The 24,132-nt window shown below is 35.1% G+C and overlaps 1 protein-coding gene across 1 annotated transcript; it reads left to right on the plus strand.

Moving 5' to 3' along the window:
* The first annotated feature begins 520 nt into the window (after nt 1-520).
* LOC145098158 (uncharacterized) lies at nt 521-1,195 on the plus strand. The gene has a single exon (XM_079035828.1). The coding sequence runs from the start codon at nt 521-523 to the stop codon at nt 1,193-1,195; it is 675 nt and encodes a 224-aa protein (XP_078891954.1).
* Nucleotides 1,196-24,132: the final 22,937 nt, after the last annotated feature.

A 24,132-nucleotide genomic window follows, 5' to 3' on the forward strand; every position in this document is an offset into this window, starting at 1 on the left:
TCATAACCTTTACGTGTAATCCAAAATGGCTAGAAGTTCAAAGGTTTCTTAAGGACACTCCACTTCATCCAAAAGATAGACCGGATATATTATGTAGGTTATTTAAGATGAAGCTGATGCATTTATTAAAGATTTAAGGGAAAATGAAATTTTTGGCAAGGTTCAAGCAGATATTTAAACTTATACTTCAACATATATATATATATATATATATATATATATATATATATATATATATATATATATATATATATACCTTCTTTAGTTGCTAACTTGTATCCTATTTGTAAATTTTTACATGTAGTGGTTTATACAATTGAATTTCAAAAAAGCGGTCTGCCTCATAGTCATATATGTTTGTTTATGCATTCTAACTGCAAGCTTCCTACAGTTGAATATATCGATCTGATTATTTCTGCTGAGATTCCAAATATCAATGAAGATCCATAATTGTATTCACTTGTCAGGGAGTTCATGATTCACGGTCCATGTGGAGCTGAAAAATTTGAATTGCCTATGTATGGTGGACAGAAAGTGTTCTAATAACTTTCCAAAGAAATTCTATAAGCATACTTTAGTTGATTCAGATGGTTTTCCCTTGTATAGGAGAAGAAATGATGGAAATTTTGTTGAAAAATATGGTGTTCAGTTAGATAACAGAAATGTTGTTCCATACAACAAATATTTGTTGAAAAGATATCAGGCACACATTAATGTTGAATGGTTCAATCAAGGATATTCTATAAAGTATTTATTTAAATATATAAACAAGGGTCCTGATAGAGCGACTGTTGCTATGGTGCAAAGTAATGATGATTCTGATAACACTGATGCAGTGGATGAAATCAAAGAATACTATGATTGTAGATATATATCTGCATGTGAAGCATCGTGGCGGATTTTTAAATATGATGTTCATTATAGTTATCCTACTATGATTAGACTACCTTTTCATCTACCTGGTCAACAACAAGTTGTTTATGAGGTAGACGATGATATTGAAGATGTTCTTGACCGGCCTTCAGTTGCTTCTTCAATGTTCATATCTTGGATGAAGTGTAATGAAATCAATAAAGAAGCAAGGAACCTTACATATGTTGAATTTACTACAAAGTTTGTTTGGAAAGCTAAGCTTCAAATTTGGAAGCCAAGGAAAGTTGGATATTCTATTGGTAGAATTCACTCGGTTTCATAAAAGCTTGGCGAGGCATATTTTTTAAGAATTCTTTTAAATAAAGTGAAAGGTCCAAAATCATTCAAAGAAATTCGTACGGTCAATGCTGACATGCGTTCTTCTTTTATAGATGCATGCTATAATATAGGCCTTTTGGATGATGACAAATAATATATCGAAGCAATTAAGGAAGAAAGTGTAACACCCATAAAAATCATGTCAAATTTAATCTTTTAAAAATGTTTCAAAACCATTAATCATTACAAAACTTACTTTCAAAATAGTATAATATAAGAGTATCCCAGAAACAAAGTGATAAACATGAGGAGCTATACGATCACGCCTTTGCCTTCCTGCGATCATCTGATGTACCTGAAACAAAAACTAAAATTGTAAGCCCAAAGCTTAGTGAGTTCCCGTAAAATACTGATACAATGCAAATAACACATATACAAATAACAACATGTACTAGGTCCACAACTTTACAGACTGGATTTCCCCTGGGTACACAGTGTGAGTCTGGATTGCCTTCCAGGCCCACAACTCACATCTGGATTACCATCAAGCCCACAGTACGAGTCTGGTATGCCCTACCCGACCCTCAGCTCGTATCTGGAATGCTCTCGAGCCAACACTACGGACCTATCATGCCCTACCCGACCCTCAACTCGTATTTGGAATGCTCCGGAGTCCTCGAATACATGATCCTACCCTAAGCCCTTCATCAAACAAGAACAAGAAATAAGGTTAAACCAAACATTCTCCGGCTATAAGATCTTAATTATGTACAGCCGTGATGCATACACAAGCAACTACAGTAATGATGTTAATTTCATATAAGAAAAACACTAAGCTATCAGGCATCATGTAATCAGGCAATTCTATCATGCACTTCCTGAAGATCCCTATCCTAGTTCTAGCATGCTGTTATAACATATCACAATATCAAATAACCGTATGGTATTTTGGGGTCTACTTACTCGCTCCGACTTATCGTACACCCTGTATCCTCCTTTGATATTTTGAAAACCTTTTTGAAAATCTTTTCCTTAGTTTGAGATTGGACTCACACAAGTGTTCCTCCAATTCACTCAAACAAAGGCTCTAATACCAACTTGTAACACCCATAAAAATCATGGCAAATTTAATCTTTTAAAAACGTTTCAAAACCATTACTCACTACAAAACTTGCTTTCAAAATAATATAATATCAGAGTATCCCAGAAACAAATGAGGAGCTGTACGATCACGCCTTTGCCTTCTAGCGATCATCTGATGTACCTGAAACAAAAATTGAAACTGTAAGCCCAAAACTTAGTGAGTTCCCCTAAAATATCGATACACTGCAGATAACACATATACAAATAACAACATGTACTGGGTCCATAGCTTTACAGACTGGATTACCCCTGGGCCCACAGTGTGAGTCTGGATTGCCTTCAGGGCCCACAACTCACATTTGGATTGCCACCGAGCCCACAGTACGAGTCTGGTATGCGCTACCTAGCCCTCATCTCGTATCTAGAATGCTCCCGAGCCCACAATATGAGTCTGGCATGCCCTACCCGACCCTCAAATCGTATCTGGAATGCTCCTGAGTCCTCAGTATGAGTCTGACATGCCCAGCCCAGCCCTCAGCTTATATCTGGAATACTCTAGGGTTTTTTGGCTACCGCACAGAGCAATATAACCTCAACCCAACCCACATAATATGTCGACATATAACATAACTAATGCACATACATGTAATCAGATAGTAACACAGGTAGTCCTATAGATCTACCAAACTAGCATAACACTAGCATGCATAACTAACTCATACTCAACATATCACCAACTACTAGGATATCAGATCCAATGGGCCGGCATTGGTACCTTAGAACCCTTAGTATAGTGAGGGTAACTCACATCTCAATTGTCGAATCGAAGTGATAATCTCAAACTCTCGAACCATGGCCACGAACTCCACCACTTATATTTACCATAAGACCATTTCCATAAATATCTAATCTACCAAAATATCCCAGAAGTCAACTAGTCAACCCTTGGTCAAAGTCCAAGTCAATGGTCAAGGTCAACAATCCATGTTGACCTGACTCGTCGAGTCCTTCCAGAACTCGAGAAGTCGTGAAATCCCCCGTTGACTCGTCGATTTTCCCTGCGACTCGCCGAGTTAATGCATGTCCAAATATCGGGAAAACACTAGCTGATTCGCTGAGTCATCCTACTGACTCGTTGAGTCCATGCAGAAATCCTCGCACGACAATCTTCATCGGACTCACCGAGTTTGCCATGCAACTCGTCGAGTCCCTTCACTCCTTTCTCCATTCAAATGCTTTTTAAGCCACTCCAAAGCTCCATATTGTAGACCAAGCTTCCCAAGGCATGTGTATCACGTAAAGTTGCAAACTTTACGTGCATGCAAGGCTCTAAAGGCTTAAAATGTCAAATCCAAGCTTATATTGGGGTTTAACTCAAAAGGGAAGGTTCACACTTGCTAAAGCTGGAGACTTTATAACTATAGATACCAAGATAAGCTCAGATGTGAAGTTGCAACCTCAGATCCTAGCCCATACCCAAAAAATGGCTAATATACACGCTAGAAAAGCCCTAGTCTTAAATATAAAGAGATCTAGAAGGAGGGAAGGTCAAGGTAACGACTTGTTACCTTCAAACTGTGCCAATAAGTAGAAGACTCAGATCCACCAGCTCCTCTATGCACAATCCTCTTATACTTCAAATCTTCTTCTTCCAAATCACCTTCCAAGCTTGAAAATCACACAAAATGGAGCACACACACAAATTAGGGTTTCTGGACTCACAAGTGGCTGTAAGAGGAGGCTAAGGGGGCAAAGGATCCTTTAAATAGGGTGTAAAACCCTGGAAATTATGGTTTCATCCTTCAGCTCCAAGTCGTCGAGTCCTGTCCTCCGACCCGTCGAGTTGGTCACTTAAACACGTGGCCAAAAACGTTCCTAGTCGACGAGTTAGGGCATCAAACTCGTCGAGTAGACCTTTTAACTATGAAAATAAAGTTGTGAAGTCCATACCTGAGAGTCGGGGTGTTACAGTTCTCCCCTACCTGAACTAGACTTCGTCCTCGAAGTCTGTTGCGGTGAACAACTCCTGATAGTGCTCCTGCATCTCCGCCTCCAGCTCCCAAGTCCACTCAGACCCTCTTCGGTGCTCCCATTGTACCTTTACCAAAGGTACTTCCTTGTTCAGTAGGACCTTCACTTTCCTTTCCAGTACGGCCACTGGCCTTTCTATGTAATTTAGGCCCCCGTCGACCTGTATGTCCGCCAAGGACACTACTGCTGCCTCATCTAATATGCACTTTCGCAACTGGGACACATGGAAGGTGTTGTGGATCTGACTAAGCTCCTCTGGTAGCTCTAGTCTATATGCCACCTTGCCAACCCTGACAATGATCCTGAATGGCCCAATGTAACGGGGCCCCAATTTACCCCTCTTCTTGAAGCAGACCACACCCTTCCAGGGCGAGACCTTCAGGAGTACCCTGTCACTGACCTGAAACTATAATTCTGATCGGCGCTGGTCGGCGTAACTTTGCTATCTACTCTGTGCGGTCTGCAACCGCTGTCTAATCTATTGAATCTTCTCGGTAGTTTGCAACACTACCTCTGTCCGCCCCATCACTCTGTGACCAACCTCACCCCAACAAACCGGGGTGCAACATCTCTGCCCGTACAATAGCTCAAAAGGTGGGGCACCAATATCGGAACGATAGATGTTGTTGTAGGCAAAATCTGCAAGGGGTAGGTGGGAATTCCAGCTCCCACCGAAGTCGATGACGCAATCCCTCAACATGTCCTCAAGGTTCTATATAGTTCGCTCACTCTGACCATCGGTCTTGGCATGATCTCTGCGGATGATAAGTTATGCTAAAATGCAGCCGCGTGCCTAGCTCTGTGTGGAACTTCTGCTAGAAGCGGGATGTGAATCTAACATCACGATTTGAAACAATAGAGACCGGGACTCCGTGGCGATCAATGATCTCGCGGACATACATGTCGGCCAGCTTCTTGGCCGATGAACTCTCCCGTATGGCCAGGAAATGGGCACTCTTGGTCAATCGATCCATGATGACCCATATAGCATCAAATCCCTTCGTCGTCCTCGACAACTTGGTAATGAAGTCTATCGTGATATGTTCCCATTTACACATGGGAATCTCTAAAGGCTGCAGCTTTCCATGCAGCCTCTGATGCTCGGCCTTGACCATCCTACAGGTCAAGCACCTCTCAACGTACCAAGCGATTTCTCGCTGCATGCATGACCACCAGTAGCTCAAACTCAAATACCGATACATCTTGGTGGCTCCCGGGTGAATAGAGAAGTGAGACTTATGAGCCTCATCCATAACCGTCTGTATGACCCCTCCAGACATCGGAGCCCATACCCTACCGCATCAGGTCAACAATCCCCAGCTATCCTGTACAAATCGGGCATTCTCGCCCATGATCCTCTCCAGCTTCTGGTTCTCTAGTTGGATGCCCTCAGCCTGAGCCTCTCTAATCAAACTCACGAGTGGAGAATCCACTGATATCCTTATACATGTCGTTGGTGTGGAAGATCCAACTGAGTTGCGGCCCAGAGCGTCCGCCACCACGTTCGCTTTACCTGGATGGTAAAGGATCTCACAATCGTAGTCCTGGACTATATCTAGCCACCTGCGTTGCCTCATGTTCAGGTTCGGCTGATCCATGACGTGTGTCAGGATCTTGTGGTCCGTGTATATAATACAACAGAACCCATACAGATAATGTCTCCAAATCTTGAGAGCGAATACCACCGCTCCCAACTCCAGATCATGAGTAAGGAATTTCGCCTCATGCGGCTTCAGCTACCGTGATGCGTAGACTATCACTCGTCCTCTCTGCATGAGGACCGACCCCAGTCCCGTGATGGATGCATCACAAAACACTACAAAGTCCTCCACTCCCTCTGGGAGAGTCAAGAATGGAGCCTCGCATAGTCGCTGTCGGAGGGTCTCAAACACCCTCTCCTGCTTGGGGCCCCACCGGAAATCCACCCCCTTCCTCATCAGACGAGTGAGGGGTACTGCAATTTTGGAGAATTCTTGTATGAATCACCGGTAGTACCCTGCTAATCCCAAAAGCTCTTGATGCCTGAGGGGGATTTCGGAACCTCCCACTGCATGCCGCCTCGATTTTGGCCGGATCGACCAAAATCCCCTCCTGGTTAACGAGGTGTCCGAGGAACTGAAACTCTCGTAACCAAAACTCACACTTCGAGAACTTGGCATAAAGTCATTCCCGCCTCAGAACTCCCAATAACTCCCGAAGATGCTCCTCATGCTGCTCTCTGGTCATGGAATATACTAAGATATCGTCTATGAACACGATGACCGAGTGATCGAGCATCGGTCTTCAGACCCGATTCATCAGGTCCATGAATATTGTTGGGGTGTTGGTGAGTCTAAAAGATGTCACCACGAACTCGTAGTGTCCATAATGATTCTGAAACGTGGTCTTCTCCACGTCCTCCTCTCTAACATTGACATGATGGTACCCGGTCCTCAGGTCTATCTTGGAGAACCAAGATGCTCCCTGTAACCGATCAAAGAGATTATCTATCCTTGGGAGTGGATAACGGTTTTTCACCGTCAGCTTGTGCAACTCCTGGTAATCTTTACACATTCGGTGCGAACCATTCTTCTTCCTAACGAAGAGGATTAGTGCTCCCCATGGAGAACTGCTCGGATGAATGAACTGCTTACCCAACAGTTTCTACAGCTGTGATGACAGCTCCTTCATCTCTGGTGGTGCCAACCGATACAACGCCTTGGCGATAGGGGCCGCACCTAGCACTAGGTCGATCCTAAACTCGACCTACCTCTCCGGAGGCACTCCGGGCAACTACTCTGGAAATACGTCAGCAAACTCCCTGACCACTGGTACCTCTAATACTGAACTCTGATCCCTGACCCGTGTATCCACCACATATGTTAGATAACTCGCACACCCGTGCTGAATATACTGCCGAGCCCTGGCATCTGAACAAAACCCTGATCCCATTCTGGTACCCTTTCCATAAACAATCAACTTTCCCCCACTTGGGGTTCGAACCACTACCCACTGACCCTCACAGTCGATCATGGCATCGAATCGAATAAGCCAGTCCATAACCACAACCACACACACATACCTCATGGGGATCGGGATCAAGTCGATCAGAAAAGATACCCCAAAGATCTCTAACTCACATCCCTGGTAGACCGAAGAAGCAGAAATCCCGTGTTCGTTAGCAATAGAGACTCACAACGGACACTCTAGCTCTCCTACTGGCACACTGAACTACCTACTAAACGTCTGAGATACAAATGACTGACTCGCCCCTGAATCAAACAAAACCAATGCAGGCAAGGAGTTCACTAAAAACGTATCTAATCATAGGTATAAACAGATAAGTATAAAACATATACAATCAATAAGATATGGGACAAAAACATACCAGCAACTACATCTAGTGCTGCCCTGGCCTCCTCCGTTGTAAGCTGTAAAGCGCGTCCCTGAGCCCTCGGGGGCTCTACTTTACCTGTCCTCCCATCCGTAATCCTCAATGTAGCTGGCACGGGAGCCTGCGCCGGCTTGGTGGTAAGTAATGGACAGTTGGCCTTTAAGTGGCCAACCTGATCATAGTGAAAACATAATCTCATACTCGGAACCGAGACGGGCTGGCGACAATCCTTCGCATAATGCCCATCCTTGCCATACATGTGGCACCCGCTACTAGCTCTACAAAACCCAGAATGACCCTTGCCGCACTTTCCACAAGTTCGGCTCTGCTGACCCCCGGTCCTAGAATCAGTGGTCGTAGACCGCTTCGGCGCCGACTGTGACTGTGTCAGGGCCTGCCGCTGCTCCCTCATCTGCAGCTCAAGATTCGTATTTTTTCAAATAAAAGATCAGAAAGTAAATCAAATACCAATTTTACTTCCCCACCTAGCTACTCTAGGTTGGGGGGGGTGGGTCCTTCTCCAACTCACGCCGCCTAGCAGCCTCTTGCAACTCCGGTAGGGTATGACATCGTTGGGTAGACACAAACTGACAGATGTCAGTCCTGAGCATGCTCAGATAACGTGTCATCTGAGCCTGATCGAAAGCAAACTCTGGGCAAAACATCTCCCTCTCCATGAACATGCGGGTGATCTCCGTCACCGACTCCCCCATCACGTGTCAATCCCAAAAACTCATGAGCCAATCGTTCCTGATCGACCTGTTGAATGTAACGAGCGCGAAACATATCCCTGAACTGCTCCCAAGTAACAGCAGCTCTCTGATCATCAGTGTACGACCCCATCATCAATCTCCACCAGTCCTTGGCCCCGGACCTCAACAGGTTCAGGGCACATCTGAACTTCTGGTCAGTAGGACATGAGCATGTAAAGAAAGACCCCTCTACATCAGAAACCCGCCACATGGCTTTAATGGGGTCCTGATTCCCATCAAAAGTAGGGGGCTTCGTGTTATCGAAGTCCTTGTACTAGAAAGCCCGACTGGCTCCTCCCCCTGTCGCCGTTACAAACGATGCAGCAGCTGCGGCAGCTGTCTCTGCAAGGGATGCGCAACACTCGTCGAAATACTTGACCATGATGATCTTAGTAGACCCAAGCATCTCTGGCAGCTGTGCCCAGAACCTCAGGTGCTGCCAGCCCCTCTTGGCACAAATGTAGGATCTCTTGAATCCTGGCGTCCAGCTCATCTTCCCCCATTTGTATCACAACCTCAGGTGCTGCCAGCCCCTCCTGGCCGGATCCAGCCATAAAGCATCTCGTAACCACCATTCTGAAAATATACCAGGAAGATATCAGATAATCCGCATGATAACAGGGGACCAACTCCCAACTAAACCCTAGGGGTTGTGACTTCCTTGCTACGCGTATGGGTCCTGTGCTTTCAGTAGTACGGGCCCATACTAGCTTCCACACCTACCCATATTTGTCTCAAGTATCATCACAACACCCTAACAATATACATATGCATGGTGGCCGCTCATTCCTCACTCTTAGAGGAAAGCTAACTATCTCATAACTGACCTACGAGCCTCACACAACCTACCCATGAAACTTCCACCAACCTTGCAGCACTCATGTATGCTAGGCATACATAACGTTGGACCCTATAGACTTTCGAATACATGATCCTACCCTAATCCCTTCATCAAACAAGAACAAGAAATAAGGTTAAACCAAACGTTCTCCGGCTATAAGATCTTAATTATGTACAACCGTGATGCATACACAAGCAACTACAGTAATGATGTTAATTTCATATAAGAAAAACACTAAGCTATCAAGCATCATGTAATCAGGCAATTCTATCATGCACTTCCTGAAGATCCCTAGCCTAGTACTAGCATGCTGTTATAACATATCACAATATCAAATAACCGTATGGTATTTTGGGGTCTACTTACTCGCTCCGACTGATCGTACACCCTGCATCCTCCTTTGATATTTTGAAAACCTTTTTGAAAATGTTTTCCTTAGTTTGAGATTGGACTCACACAATTGTTCCTCCAATTCACTCAAACAAAGGCTATGATACCAACTTTTAACACCCATAAAAATCATGGCAAATTTAATCTTTTAAAAACGTTTCAAAACCATTACTCACTACAAAACTTGCTTTCAAAATAGTATAATATCAGAGTATCCCAGAAACAAATGAGGAGCTGTACGATCACGCCTTTGCCTTCTAGCGATCATCTGATGTACCTGAAACAAAAATTGAAACTGTAAGCCCAAAACTTAGTGAGTTCCCCTAAAATATCGATACACTGCAGATAACACATATACAAATAACAACATGTACTGGGTCCATAGCTTTACAGACTGGATTACCCCTGGGCCCACAGTGTGAGTCTGGATTGCCTTCAGGGCCCACAACTCACATTTGGATTGCCACCGAGCCCACAGTACGAGTCTGGTATGCGCTACCTAGCCCTCATCTCGTATCTAGAATGCTCCCGAGCCCACAATATGAGTCTGGCATGCCCTACCCGACCCTCAAATCGTATCTGGAATGCTCCTGAGTCCTCAGTATGAGTCTGACATGCCCAGCCCAGCCCTCAGCTTATATCTGAAATACTCTAGGGTTTTTTGGCTACCGCACAGAGCAATATAACCTCAACCCAACCCACATAATATGTCGACATATAACATAACTAATGCACATACATGTAATCAGATAGTAACACATGTAGTCCTATAGATCTACCAAACTAGCATAACACTAGCATGCATAACTAACTCATACTCAACATATCACCAACTACTAGGATATCAGATCCAATGGGCCGACATTGGTACCTTAGAACCCTTAGTATAGTGAGGGTAACTCACATCTCAATTGTCGAATCGAAGTGATAATCTCAAACTCTCGAACCATGGCCACGAACTCCACCACTTATATTTACCATAAGACCATTTCCATAAATTTCTAATCTACCAAAATACCCCAGAAGTCAACTAGTCAACCCTTAGTCAAAGTCCAAGTCAATGTTCAAGGTCAACAGTACATGTTGACCCGACTCGTCGAGTGTAATTCACTAACTCGTCGAGTTTCCCTACAACTCGCCGAGTTCTTGCATGTCCAAATTTCGGGAAAACCCTAGCTGACTCGGTGAGTCATCCCATTGACTCGTCGAGTCCATGCAAAAATCCTTCCACGCCAATCTTCATCGAACTCGTTGTTTTAGCCATGCAACTCGTTGAGACTTTATAGCTATAGAGACCAAGATAAGCTCAGATGTGAAGTTGCAACCTCAGATCCTAGCCCATACCCAAAAAAATGGCTAATATACACGCTAGAAAAGCCCTAATATTAAATATAAAGAGATCTAGAAAGATGGAAGGTCAATGTAACGGCTTGTTACCTTCAAACCGATGCCAATATGAAGAAGAGTCGGATCCACCAGCTCCTCTATGCACAATCCTCTTATACTTCAACTCTTCTTCTTCCAAATCACCTTCAAGCTTGAAAATCACACAAAATGGAGCACACACCCGAATTAGGGTTTCTGGACTCACAAGTGGTTGTAAAGGGAGGCTAAGGGGGCAAAGGATCCTTTAAATAGGGTTCAAGACCCTAGAAATTTGGGTTTCATCCTTTAGCTCCAACTCGTCGAGTCGTGTCCTCCGACTCGTCGAGTTGGTCACTTAAACACGTGGCCAAACACATTCCTACTTGATGAGTCAGGGCATCCAAGTCGTCGAGTAGACCTTTCAAATATGAAAATAAAGTTGTAAAGTCCATACCTGAGAGTCGGGGCGTTACACAAGTCTTTATGGATCTGGTTTTTATCTACGTTTCTTATTTACTACGATGCCATTGTCCAACAGTTTGTGTAAACCATAGATTATGTGGGAAAACACATGGGAACACCTGTCAGATGAAATTCTTTATACTCAACAAAAGAGATTAAAGTCTCCAGGTATTATATGTTTATTGCATTATTATTAAAATTGTATCATATAAATTTCCAATATATAGTCAATTACATTTTACGTCCGACTTAATATCACTAAACGAAGATCATATCAACAACTTGACTTTGTTTGAGGTAGAACAAATTTTACTCTGAAAAAATTCCAGTCTCAAGAACTATAGAAGGATGCCTTACCCAGATGCTGATTCAGTTTCATCTTTAAACAATCGTTTGATAGCCGAGGAGTTAGATTATGACATACCAAACTTGAAGAATGAGTTTGATCGGCTCTTTGTTTCATTAAGCGGTGAGCAACATAACATTTTTCTTGATATCATGGCTACAGTTAAAAATAATAATAAAGGGAGGTGTATTCTTTATTCACGGTTATGGTGGAACGGGTAAGATACTTCTTTGGAAGACAATTTCTGCAGCAAATAGATCCCAAAGTGAGATTGTTTTAAATGTTGCTTCAAGTGGGATTCCTTCATTATTATTGATCGGAGTCAGGACAACACACTCTCGATTTATAATTCCCATAAATATTACCAAGGATTCTTTTTGTGGAATAAATCCAAAGAGTGATCTTGCAAGTTTAGTAAGAAAAGTCTCATTGATCATTTGGGATGAAGCACCCATGGTACACAAGCATGCATTTGAAGATTTAGATCGAACTTTGAAGGATACAATGCGAATTGTCGATCCAATGAGTTCAAATATTCCATTTGGAGGGAAATTGGTTGTTTTTGGAGGTGATTTCAGACAAATTCTACCTGTTGTTCCGGGTGACATTAGACAAAACATTGTTAATGCTTCTTTAAGTTCTTTGTATTTATGGAAAAAATGAAAAGTTCATAAATTAAAAAAAAACATGAGGTTAAATGTCGAAAGCGATCCATCTGCTGTTGATCAAATAAGGGGGTTTTCAAACTGGCTTTTGGACATATGAGAAGGTAATCTTGGTGGTCCGAATGACGGTAAAGCAATTGTTGATATTGCAGAAGATATTCTCATTAATGATCCATGTGATCCTATTGGTTCATTAATCAATTTTGTATGTCCTTCGATTTTTGAAAACTTCAACATTGCAGGTTATTTTCAAGAAAGAGCAATACTTGCTCCCAAGAATGAAGTTGTCCAAGAAATAAATGATCGATTGCTAAAATTGATTCTAGGAGAGCAAAAATAATGTTTAAGTTCAGATAGCCTCTACAAATCTGAGTTTGTTCATGATTAGTTTGATGCAAACTTATACTCACCTGATGTTTTAAATGGACTTAAATTCTTAGGTCTGCCAAACCATAATCTCATTTTAAAAGTCCATGTTCCAGTTATGTTATTGAGAAACATTGATCAGAAAAATGGCTTATGCAATGGCACTAGACTACAGGTCAAATCTTTGGGCAAATGTGTTATTGAGGCAGTTATCATATCTGGAAGTAATATTGGAAACCAAACTTTTATTCCAAGAATGTCTTTAACTCCTAATGAAAACAAAATCCCGTTCAAATTTTAAAGAAGATAATTTTCATTGGCTGTATGTTTTGCAATGACAATTTATAAGAGCCAAGGATAATCTTTATCAAAGGTTGGTTTGTTTCTCAAAGATCCTGTTTTTACACATGGTCTTGTACGTTGCTTTATCCAGAGTTCAAAGTAAAGAGAGATTAAAATTGTCAATTTTAGATAAGGTTGGTAGACTATCAAATAAAACATCCAATGTTGTGTATAAAGTTCTTAGAAATTCATAAAAACTTTGTACAATTTTATTGTTTATAACAATTTTTCTTTTTATTTTATTTCAATTTTGATTCAATTCTATAAAAATGATATATTTCTAACATATCTACAAATACAGATTGTCGATCGGATATTCAAACCACTATGCTTTCATAATTTTAACGAATCATCATTTCACTATAATATGACCGATAAAACATCTATATTTATTACTTATTAAAAAATTGATTATCATTCTTCAATTATTAAGTATCATTATAAATAAAATTATTTTTAATTTTGCTCATCCGGTCCACGGGTTATAACCTACTATATATATATATATATATATATATATATATATATATATATATATATATATATATATATATATATATAAACACAGAAAACATAAACATGAGATAATTGAATTTGCTATGGCGGTAGTATGTTATGTAACTATGTGTGTATGGTTTGCATTTTTGAATTTCAATTACAAATATCTATCTTATAACATATGGATGAACATTGGAGCCGGTGCGGTCGGAACCGACCCAAACCGGAACCGGTCCGGGAATCAAACTTGGTGGAAAATATGAATCGAACCGGACTGCCGGTTCTACCGGTTCTTGTCGTGTCTTCAATGTTGGAATCGGTCCTCGAGAAATAGCAACACACTGTTCCGGTTTTGTCGGTTCTACCGGTTCCCGATTCCAAAACCACAAGAATATTGTACCGGTCTCGCCCCGATTGGTTCTATCAGGTTCGGTCCGGTACCAGTTCCGGTCGGTTTTCCGATCCAAATGCTAATCCCTATTCTAACGCATAAATAATATATATTTGCAAAATTGAATTGAGTTTTCTAATTTCTGAAACATATTTAATCTCATTATTCTAATAAAAGAATAGATTAATTCTCTTTTTGCCATTTGATACCCTATTAGACATCCTAATTAATGTCATGCCGTTTATCAACCTATTGATTTTTTATTTCAAATTTTAAATTTTCCACTCTAATTACATTAAATTACTAACATTAAAATAAAAATAAAAATAAAAATAATACAAATTATAAGGCGACGTATTTATTTAAATCAACAAATATAATTTTATATACTTAAAAATATATATCTTAATTAATAAGTTTTTATTTTTTAAAAAAAATCAATTAATAATTTTGAGTTTTTATTATGAAAGTTTATTTATTTTTTTAACCGTGGTTTCCACGAATTATAAACTAATCATCATATCATACTATACTATAAAGAAAACATTTTTCATTTCACCACATGAATTTGAAACCCCCAACTCTTCATATGTCCATATAATTGACTTAATTTGTTAACTTAAATATGTTGTTAGTTAGAAACATTATTATAAACGAAAAACTTCTTGATTTTTCAATATGATATATTAATTTGTTGACTTCAATATAGTGTTAAATATATAACTTAAATTAATATATTAAACAAATTTAAAAATATAGTGTAAAAATTAAAATCTAAACTAAAATATCAAATAAAGTTATAAAAATTCAATGTATATTTTTTAAAATAGTTAAAAGAAAAATATTAAATACGATAAATATAAAAATCTTAAATCTAAAAGTCGAATTAACTAAAAGATGTCCAAAAACAATTTTTTATAATAACTACAACTCAATTAAGTTGTTTTTAAATAAATTTTTAATAATAATTTAAAACAACAAAAAGTTGTAAATTAAATTATGTTATATTACAAACAGTGGTTGATAATTTAAATAATCCAGGAAATATTTTTTTTCTTTTACCACATCATTTTGAAACTCCAAACTCTTCATATTTCCATATAATATATTTAATTTATTAACTTAAATATGTTGTTAATTATAAACATTATCATAAATTGAAGACTTATTGAATTATCAATATGGTATACTAAATTTGTTAATTTCAATATAATATTAAATACATAACCTAAATTTAAATAACAAACAAACTTAAAAATATAGTGTAAAGTTTAAAAACTAAAGTAATAAAAATCCAACATATGTTTTTTAAAATAGCTGAAAGGAAATTACTAAATACGACAAATATAATAACTAAAATTCAGTTAAGTTGTTTTTAAATTAATGTATACTAATAATAATAATAGTTAAAAATAACATGAAATTATAAAACATCATCAAAAAAATTTAAAATTTAATAAACTATAACAATAGTTAATTAAAATACTAATATAACTATTTTTTTAGAAAGAGAACTTCCTTAACTAGGATTCCATGCCCGAATAATCCATCGATGCAAATATAAGGCTATACATCATGCCATGGAGTAGTGATATAATTTAAATATGAGTAAATAATTTATTCATCATATCTTTCACATGTCTTACTAAGTCACAAAAACTAATTTTATACACACGTAAAGAATGAGCAGAGACCATTAAATGATTTGATTTTAGTAAGTGTTATATTATTTATTGTGCAAATTAATTATAATTTTGCATCAACTAAATGTAATTATTATATTTTATAATTAATAAAAATAACATAAATATTTTCAGTAACGTATGACTACAAAAAAATTAATCATATAATTTTTTTCTGCATGACGCACGGATATTCAGTTTAGTTGTTTATATAATCATTAGCTTAGTTATGAACTACCCATAAAATTATTATGCTTGACTAGTTTATAACCCGTGAGAACCACGGTTATAAAATTAATTAAAATTTTATATTGAAAAATCAAAATTACTAATCAATAATTTAAATAACTATTATTTAAGGGATATCTTTTTAGTTATATAAAATTTTATTCGTTGATTTAAATAAATACGTAAAGCTATATTACCTTATAATCTATATTACTTTTATTTTACTTTTTAATTTAATATATAAAGTGAGAAAATTTGAAATTTGAAATTTAAAATAAAGAATCAATTATTAATTTAATTTAATTAGAGTGAAAAATTTTAAATTTGAAATGGATAATTAATATTAATGAGGAGTTATAATATTATGACATTTGTCAATAGGAAAATAAAACTATTATTTTATTAGAATAGGGATTTGAGAAGAGATTAGGAATTTGAAGATGGTATACACAAGACTCTATTTCGAACTCACTAGGCAATTACGAGTTAATATGCCATTTAGTTTCACTAATGCTCCATTTTTTTCGGTTACGTAGTTTAAATGGGATTTAGAATGGAAATTAGAAAACATTCTTGATTATTTGGGGATACATATTAATTACTCTCGATTTAAAGTGGAACGAACAAAAAATCTCTGATTATTTATGCAGGATTTAATGCCATGAGAATGTAATGCGATAGAGAAGCAAAATAAATAGATCTTGTGACAATTTTATTTTTTGTAGATATGTTTTGAATTTATTTTGTTAACCATAATTTTTGTTCACTTTTATGTTATATATAAAATTGTAATTTACGAAAGAAAAATTTTATATTACACATGTAAATCTCATTTGGAAAACAATAAAAAAATAATTTATTAGTTTTTTCTTAGTATTTAATATAATCCAAAATCAATTTAAACTTTACATTTTATAATAATTATTATACAATATCATATTTTTTAATAATATTTAAATTACTTGAAATATTTTAAAAACGGTGTTTTTATCAAACAAAATGCAAAACTTGTTTGATAGTTTGCTAACTTTTTTTTTTGCCATCTAGTGGGTTTCAAAGTTATTATTTTGGTATTTTGCTTGTTTTGATTTCTATATTTTAGTTTCCAAAATTTTTATTTGTATTAATAGTGATTTTCATCATATAAAGAGAATTGAAGTCTTTAATAATAAAAAATAAAAATAAAAGAAATACAACCTAATTCTTTTCTTTTGCCTCTAAATATACAACCACATCAATATCTATTTATTTCTCACACATTATATAACAAACAATATTAAAATGATAATTAGTAATTATTCATTGATATTTAAATTTTTTAGTTAACAATTTCAGTTTTTAAATAAGACTAACAATTTCGAATATATATATATATATATATATATATATATATATATATATATATATATATATATATATATATATATATATATATTCAGGTTCAAATGTGGGATTGAAATCTATTATGCGATCGTGTAGACAGTGTTATTCTGTGATAATGACAAAGAAAATATATTGTTTGATAATGTGAATACGTTCCATCTTACATAATTATTGTCATTATAATATATCCAATTTGATAACTTTTTTTATCTGTTCAGATTCACATTGTGAATCTGCACTATAAATCATTAATTTTGTATAAATTCACATTATGAATCTGTACAAATTTATAGTATGAATCTGCAGCGATTCAAAGTGTGAATCTACGCAGATTTCACAGGGTGAATCTGTACAGATTCATAGTATGAATCTGAACAGATCAATGTTTTTTTTAATCAAATTTGATATAATTGGATAGAGGATAAAAAATTCTGAATATCTATATTTTTAGTTTTTTTTTTTTGATAAAAAAATCTGTTCTAAAAGTTGAGAAAAGATTGGTTCCTTGGTTTTAAGGTTTAAAATAGTTTCTTGTTGAACCCAACCATATATATATATATATATATATATATATATATATATATATATATATATATATATATATATATATATATATATATATATATAAGTTAAAAACTTTTTAGAGGTGATTAATTAGTTAAAAGTTAAAAAGTTGTTGGAGTTTCCAATATATATGATTTAAGAAAAATGGTTAATTTGAACTACATTGATTTGAAACAATCTCTTTTATAATATATATAAGATGAAGATTCGTTAAATAATCACTAAAAATAGAAAAAGCCATACATATTGGTTGATGTTGAATTAAAAAAAAAAATTAAGAATGAGAAACTTAGACTTGAGAAAGAATCATGTGGGATTTAAGCCCTGTTTTTTTTCTTCTTCTTTAAGTTCAGAATTGATAATGATATATGAACTGATAAAGTATTTGATGATATAAATGTTTATTTTTTGGTCTGATTACACTGTCTGAATCTGAATAAACAATTAATTTACCCTTGGTTTAAAAATAATTAATTACATTTCTTTAATGATTGTTATAAAATATAAATATACAAAATGATCATTTATTTAATCTACTATAATAAATTAAAAATGTACATGCCCACATTAAATAACTTTTAAATTTTAAATAAATTGAAAATAAAATTAAAAATATACATCAAAATCACATTGTAACTCGAAATGAATAATTGTTATACACAAATTGTGTATAATTAATTAGATTGTTCTTGAAGAAGGTTAACAAAAAAAAGTACAACGAAGGTAACATGATTTGTTAAGAGGGTACTTTTGGAAAAATGGATATAAAACTACCACTTAATGCTAAGGATATAATTTTCCTAATTTAATTTATTAAGACTTTTTCTTAAGATTAAGTAAAAAGGAAACATATGTATATATCTTAACCCATTAAGTTTTCTAAATATTAAGTACATTGAGTAAAAAAAACATACCCTTAGACTTAAAGGAGTAACCATCTCTTTGGTTATTTTCCTTGTTTTGCGTTAGTGAGATTAAAGAAAAACACAGCAAAACATTCATTTACAATGTACAAGATGTTAGTTAGAAGGTATAAAATATATTGCTTACTAATTATTATTTATAATTTAATATATGAAATATTAAATATAGTCAAGTAGGTAATGCATAATAATGTTATGACTCTAAGATCTAACGTTTTTAAAAAAAATTATTTTTGATATTCAAAAAGATGTTACCGAGCAGTTTGTTGTTCTTTATCCGCTACATCTATAAAATTTTTGTTTTTTTTAATTTATAAAGTGAATCGTATAGTCCAATATAAAAAAAAAAAATCAGGGATGCAATAATACCCACCTTAGTTGAACCCTCTAACTCTTATCATTATTATTTTTTCTAAAAATATCTATAAAATGTAATTATATTTAAAATCGTATATCTTATTATATACAAATTTGATTTTAGACGATTAGCTTAATAAAAAGAGAAGTAGGAGGATTTTAATTTCTCTAAATAAAAATATGGTCCCACTTTTAAAGATATCTTAAACTAAGGGGGTGTTTGGATTAGATTTTTAGCTTATTGCTTATAGCTTATTTGTGGTGGGAATAAGCAATAAACAATAAGCATGAGGATGAATGTTTATTAAAATTAGCTTATTTAGCCTAATAAGCTGAATTTTATCCAAACACTTAAATTAGCTTATTGTGGGAATAAGCAATAAACACTCTTTTTTTTCCTATCCAAACACCCCCTAAATCAAATATAGCCTTTTCAACACAATTATTCGTGGATCCGGACCGGTTTGGTCGGCCGAGACCAAAATTTGCCTACCCATGGCGATGGATATGACACGGACACCTACGTGGAAGCCATTGCAAAAATGTCAATCAAAATTCAAAATTAATTGAGATAAATGTTACACCTCCCAAATTTTCAAAGTGAATAAGCACCCACAATCACTACTAAACTAAAATATAATATATTGAGACAAAATAGTCAAACATGAATAAATACTCACAAACAAGGTTTAATATGAATAATGCAAATTAATCCATCAACCATTTAAATAATATACATGAAAAACAAAGAATTGGATACGATTTTATAGTCGATACGATAATACATGAAGTATAGATAGGATTTATGTATTCAAAGGAGAAACACCATACGTGTAAATGTGCAATTACAAAACTCCAAATTATAAAACTAAAGAAATATTGTTCCTTTGGGCTATATATGCTGCTTGCGTATTGGGCCTTTAATGGTATCCACCATTCCACATGAGGAGTAAATATAAAAGGGGCCAATACTATCTCCATGAGTTAGTCTTGGAAACACTATCTCAAGGTGGTATTTGTTTATGTGTCGTGAATCGTGATGGCTCAATAGATGTTTTTTCAACGCATCAAGTACTTACACATCATACGTTATTGGTTTGTTTATATTTAGACAAAGTATTATTTTGTCTTTGTGTGAAAAATAATAATATGCAGCAGAGGATACAACATATATGTATGCCGATTTTTTATAAATACGTTACCGTTAAGAAATCCTCCTATATTTTATTTTTATCCATCATCATATCCATATTAAATGATGATAAGTGTCAGATTTAATAAAATTAATTTTCCTATATTTTAATTTTCCTATTGTTAATGACTATTTGATTGCCAATATTGAACTCGGTAACAACATGGATCCGGACATTAGACCTATCATTAAGTTGTTGGTTCGAATTTCGATAGTAAGACATTAGTAGTGTATTTGAACTTTAATCATTGAGTATGTTTGTTTTGGGCGATAGAAATGCACCATTTTGAAGACGTTTCTTACATTAATGTTATCTTATCACATTGGATATTGATTTGATAACAGTATGATTACCTTGCCATTTGGCATTCTGGAGATCCTTTTGGTGGCTTGGGTTTTCTTTCACACATTTTTGTTATTCTTTTTTCATTTGCTTTGTACCAATTTTCTTCTTTCAAGTAGGGGTGTTCGTTTGGATGGATCGGTTCGATCCGATCCAATTAAGTAAATCAAAATGGATTTCGGTTTTCAAAATATGGATCCAAATAGTCCAAACTAAATTCAAATCCGATCCGATCCGATCCAATTAAAATTCGGTTGGATCGGTTTTTATAATTCGGTTTTTAAAAACCATAACATTTTAAAAGGACATAGATTTATAATATGATATAATTTTACAGAAGAAACAAAAATAAATTATTTACTTGTGATTTAAAATTTATAAACAACCACTAAGAAAACATATTATAGTTTATTATTTAATAGATAAAAAACTTTTGACATTAGGTAAAACCTTTTGAACTTATTAAAAAAAATTATAAAATTAATAAATAATTATAGATATATTGAAAATAAAAACATAACAAATTGTTATTCGGTTTTTTTGGACTAGTCGGTTCTTATTTTATAAACCAAAACCAATCCGAAATCCAAAATAATAATTCGGTTTTGTTGAAAACCAATCCAAAAATCCGAATATCCGAACCAAATAGTCCAATTGGACAATTCGGTTTTATCCAAATAGAGAACAGCCCTACTTTCAACATTGTCCTGGAAACAACTAGGAAAGTGGTTTCATTGCTCACAACATCAAAGGTCTTTGAGTTAATATCACGATTTAACCTTGTTTCGAAAAATGACATTGAAGCTCATAGTCTATATGCATCAATTCACAATACTCCTACCGGTAAAATTGTGATATATTTGACGTCTCTTGATGCCAAGTTAGGGTTGCAATGTGCCCATTTTTATAGTCATGTAATAAACTATTATCACACTCATTTTTGCTAACTTAAATCATATGTTGTTTCCCAATGTGATTGGTTTTGAGCTTTTGTGCTACTCGTTGGATTTTTCCTATGAACTTCATTTCTTTTGTTGTTTCTATCGTATATCACAAAGTGGGGGTTTGTACACTTTGTTTTCTTATGTGGTACAATTTTTTTTGTTCGGGTCTCCTCGATTCAATCAAGAAAAATAAAGACACATTTTAGGTAAATGATAAAATTTTCCCTTTAATGATGCCAATCAACGACCTTAGGTTGAAAATTTGTGACTTAGATTGCCAATATAAGATCTTCTTAGAAAAAATGTGAGGTCACTTGTAAAAGTTCACGAGTTTACTCAACTTGTATTGGCCTCTGTGATGATAAAGTCAAGATTTCATTCTTTTATATTGGAACATTTGGTACATCATATTAATTTCACCTTTTCATGTATACTCCCTTATTCTTGAGACGCTTTGCAAATTTATAAATATTTCTTTTGTTAATTATTCATATATTGAAGATGGTAGGCATGTAGGTACCACCATTCTTCATTTTTTAGAGAAAAAAAATAACCTTGAGATGCATTGAATTTTAATAAGTCCCTAACATTATGGCCACAAACTACTAAATTTTTGTTTCTTTGTATTCATTCTCTTCCTATGTGAACCAACTTATCACCATCTTCATGTATTTGAATGTGATTGTTATCCAAATATTTTGGCGTTCCTTCTTGAAGAGTGAAGGATTAAAAGACAAATTAGAAAATATGATTTCCAAGAACACAGTGATGTAGATATTAACTATGTAGGCTCTTTGAATGATCTTAGAACATGATTATAAGGATGAGATCCAATAACGAGTTGTTATGAGCATACAAAAATAACTGGAAAAAGTAACCCCTGATCTAATTCCTAACACCTTCTATATATAGACAAATAAGGCGAAATACAATCAACCATACATACATGTGGGAATAAGAAATTAAGCATAACAACTTGCTCATACTATACATACATGTGGGCATAAGAAATTAAGCATAACAACTTGCTCATATTAACTTGCACATATAGTTTGGATCACAATAGCCCACGTGATACACTAAGTAATAATCTCTATGAACTACTGAGTTAAACAAAACATCTTCGGACAAGCTTCACGTCTTCAATACTAGTCAAGTAGTCAGTTTAGTACAATAATAACTTTAGATTACTTAACAAAAAAATTTGACTTCCAAACTATCCCTATTTGTGAAGATATGTTGAAATATTGAGGTTACTTACAAATATGAACCGCATCCAACAAATCTTTTCATACAACAAGCCACCATGTAAGAGTTTCCTTTATATCCATATCAGAGTTCAAACTATAAGATGAAATTCAGATCATAAGATTTTGATTGTTAGCTTTTGGAAACTTCTCTTTCTAATCAACCTTAAAGATTAAACGTTTTTTTGACCATTTATCTTCTTTCCAAAGTACACAATACCCCAAGGCTTCATCATAATTTCCTTATCCTTATACCTATAATCAATATCTTCAAGCATTGTATATGGTATGGAGATTTGACAGTTTTTCCAAATACCTTTGTTAATTCAAAATCATTTAATCCTGCATAACTATAATAGTATTGCATGAAACCTTTCATATGTTGATATCCCACATTAAAACAATATGATGAATTACACGTATAGTTTTATGATCAATCTTTCTCATAATCAACAACAATACCAAAAATCATGAGCATTCATTAGAGGGAAATCAACAACAGTGAATTCATATACTTCATTATATCACCTGACAATATTCTTCCAGAGACCATACTTCTTCTTCTTCTTCTTCTTCATGCTTTCCTAAAAAAGCATGGAAACGAATTTTTAGTTCCTTGAATTGTTCCAAATTGGAATTATCAACATTCACATTGAATGGATTGAAACTAAACATCGTTGGATTTAACTGAATTGCTTGGAAGTAAACATCACTAGATTTAAAGGTAAATGAAGCTGATTCATCACCAAATTTTCCATAGACAAACTTTTTCTTGGAAGCTTTTAAAAATATTCCACTTCACCAAAAAAATTAATATCCCTTATTGTTTTGGCATTCTGAGCTTACAATATATCTCCCATGTCAACTCCCTTTGCAATTTTTTCTCTGTGCATTGACAAATAATTCAACTGTTTAAATCTTTCAAAATATCCAGCTTCCAAATTTTCTTTTTCTTTCTTAGACATTTCATGAGCAATCCCTTTTCCTTTACCTAGCGATGGATCCAAAGTAGTTGTAACAACTTTTGAAGTGGTTGGACCCACACAACTTATCACCAATGCTTGTTGAAAATAGTTGGAGGAAAAGTGACAACAATAGAATATGAAGTTACCGATATAGAAGTAATAATAATCCTAAAAGTTGAAACACTAGTTGGTTTCGAAGTACCATCAA

The sequence above is a fragment of the Lactuca serriola genome, chromosome 4 (genome assembly GCF_051521515.1).
Source record: "Lactuca serriola cultivar US96UC23 chromosome 4, Lser_US96UC23_V15, whole genome shotgun sequence".
In the NCBI taxonomy this organism is placed as follows: Eukaryota; Viridiplantae; Streptophyta; class Magnoliopsida; order Asterales; family Asteraceae; genus Lactuca; species Lactuca serriola.

Bases quoted from the DNA above. Each gene is read 5' to 3' on its own strand.
- LOC145098158 (XM_079035828.1), top strand. From the start codon at position 521: ATGGTGGACAGAAAGTGTTCTAATAACTTTCCAAAGAAATTCTATAAG.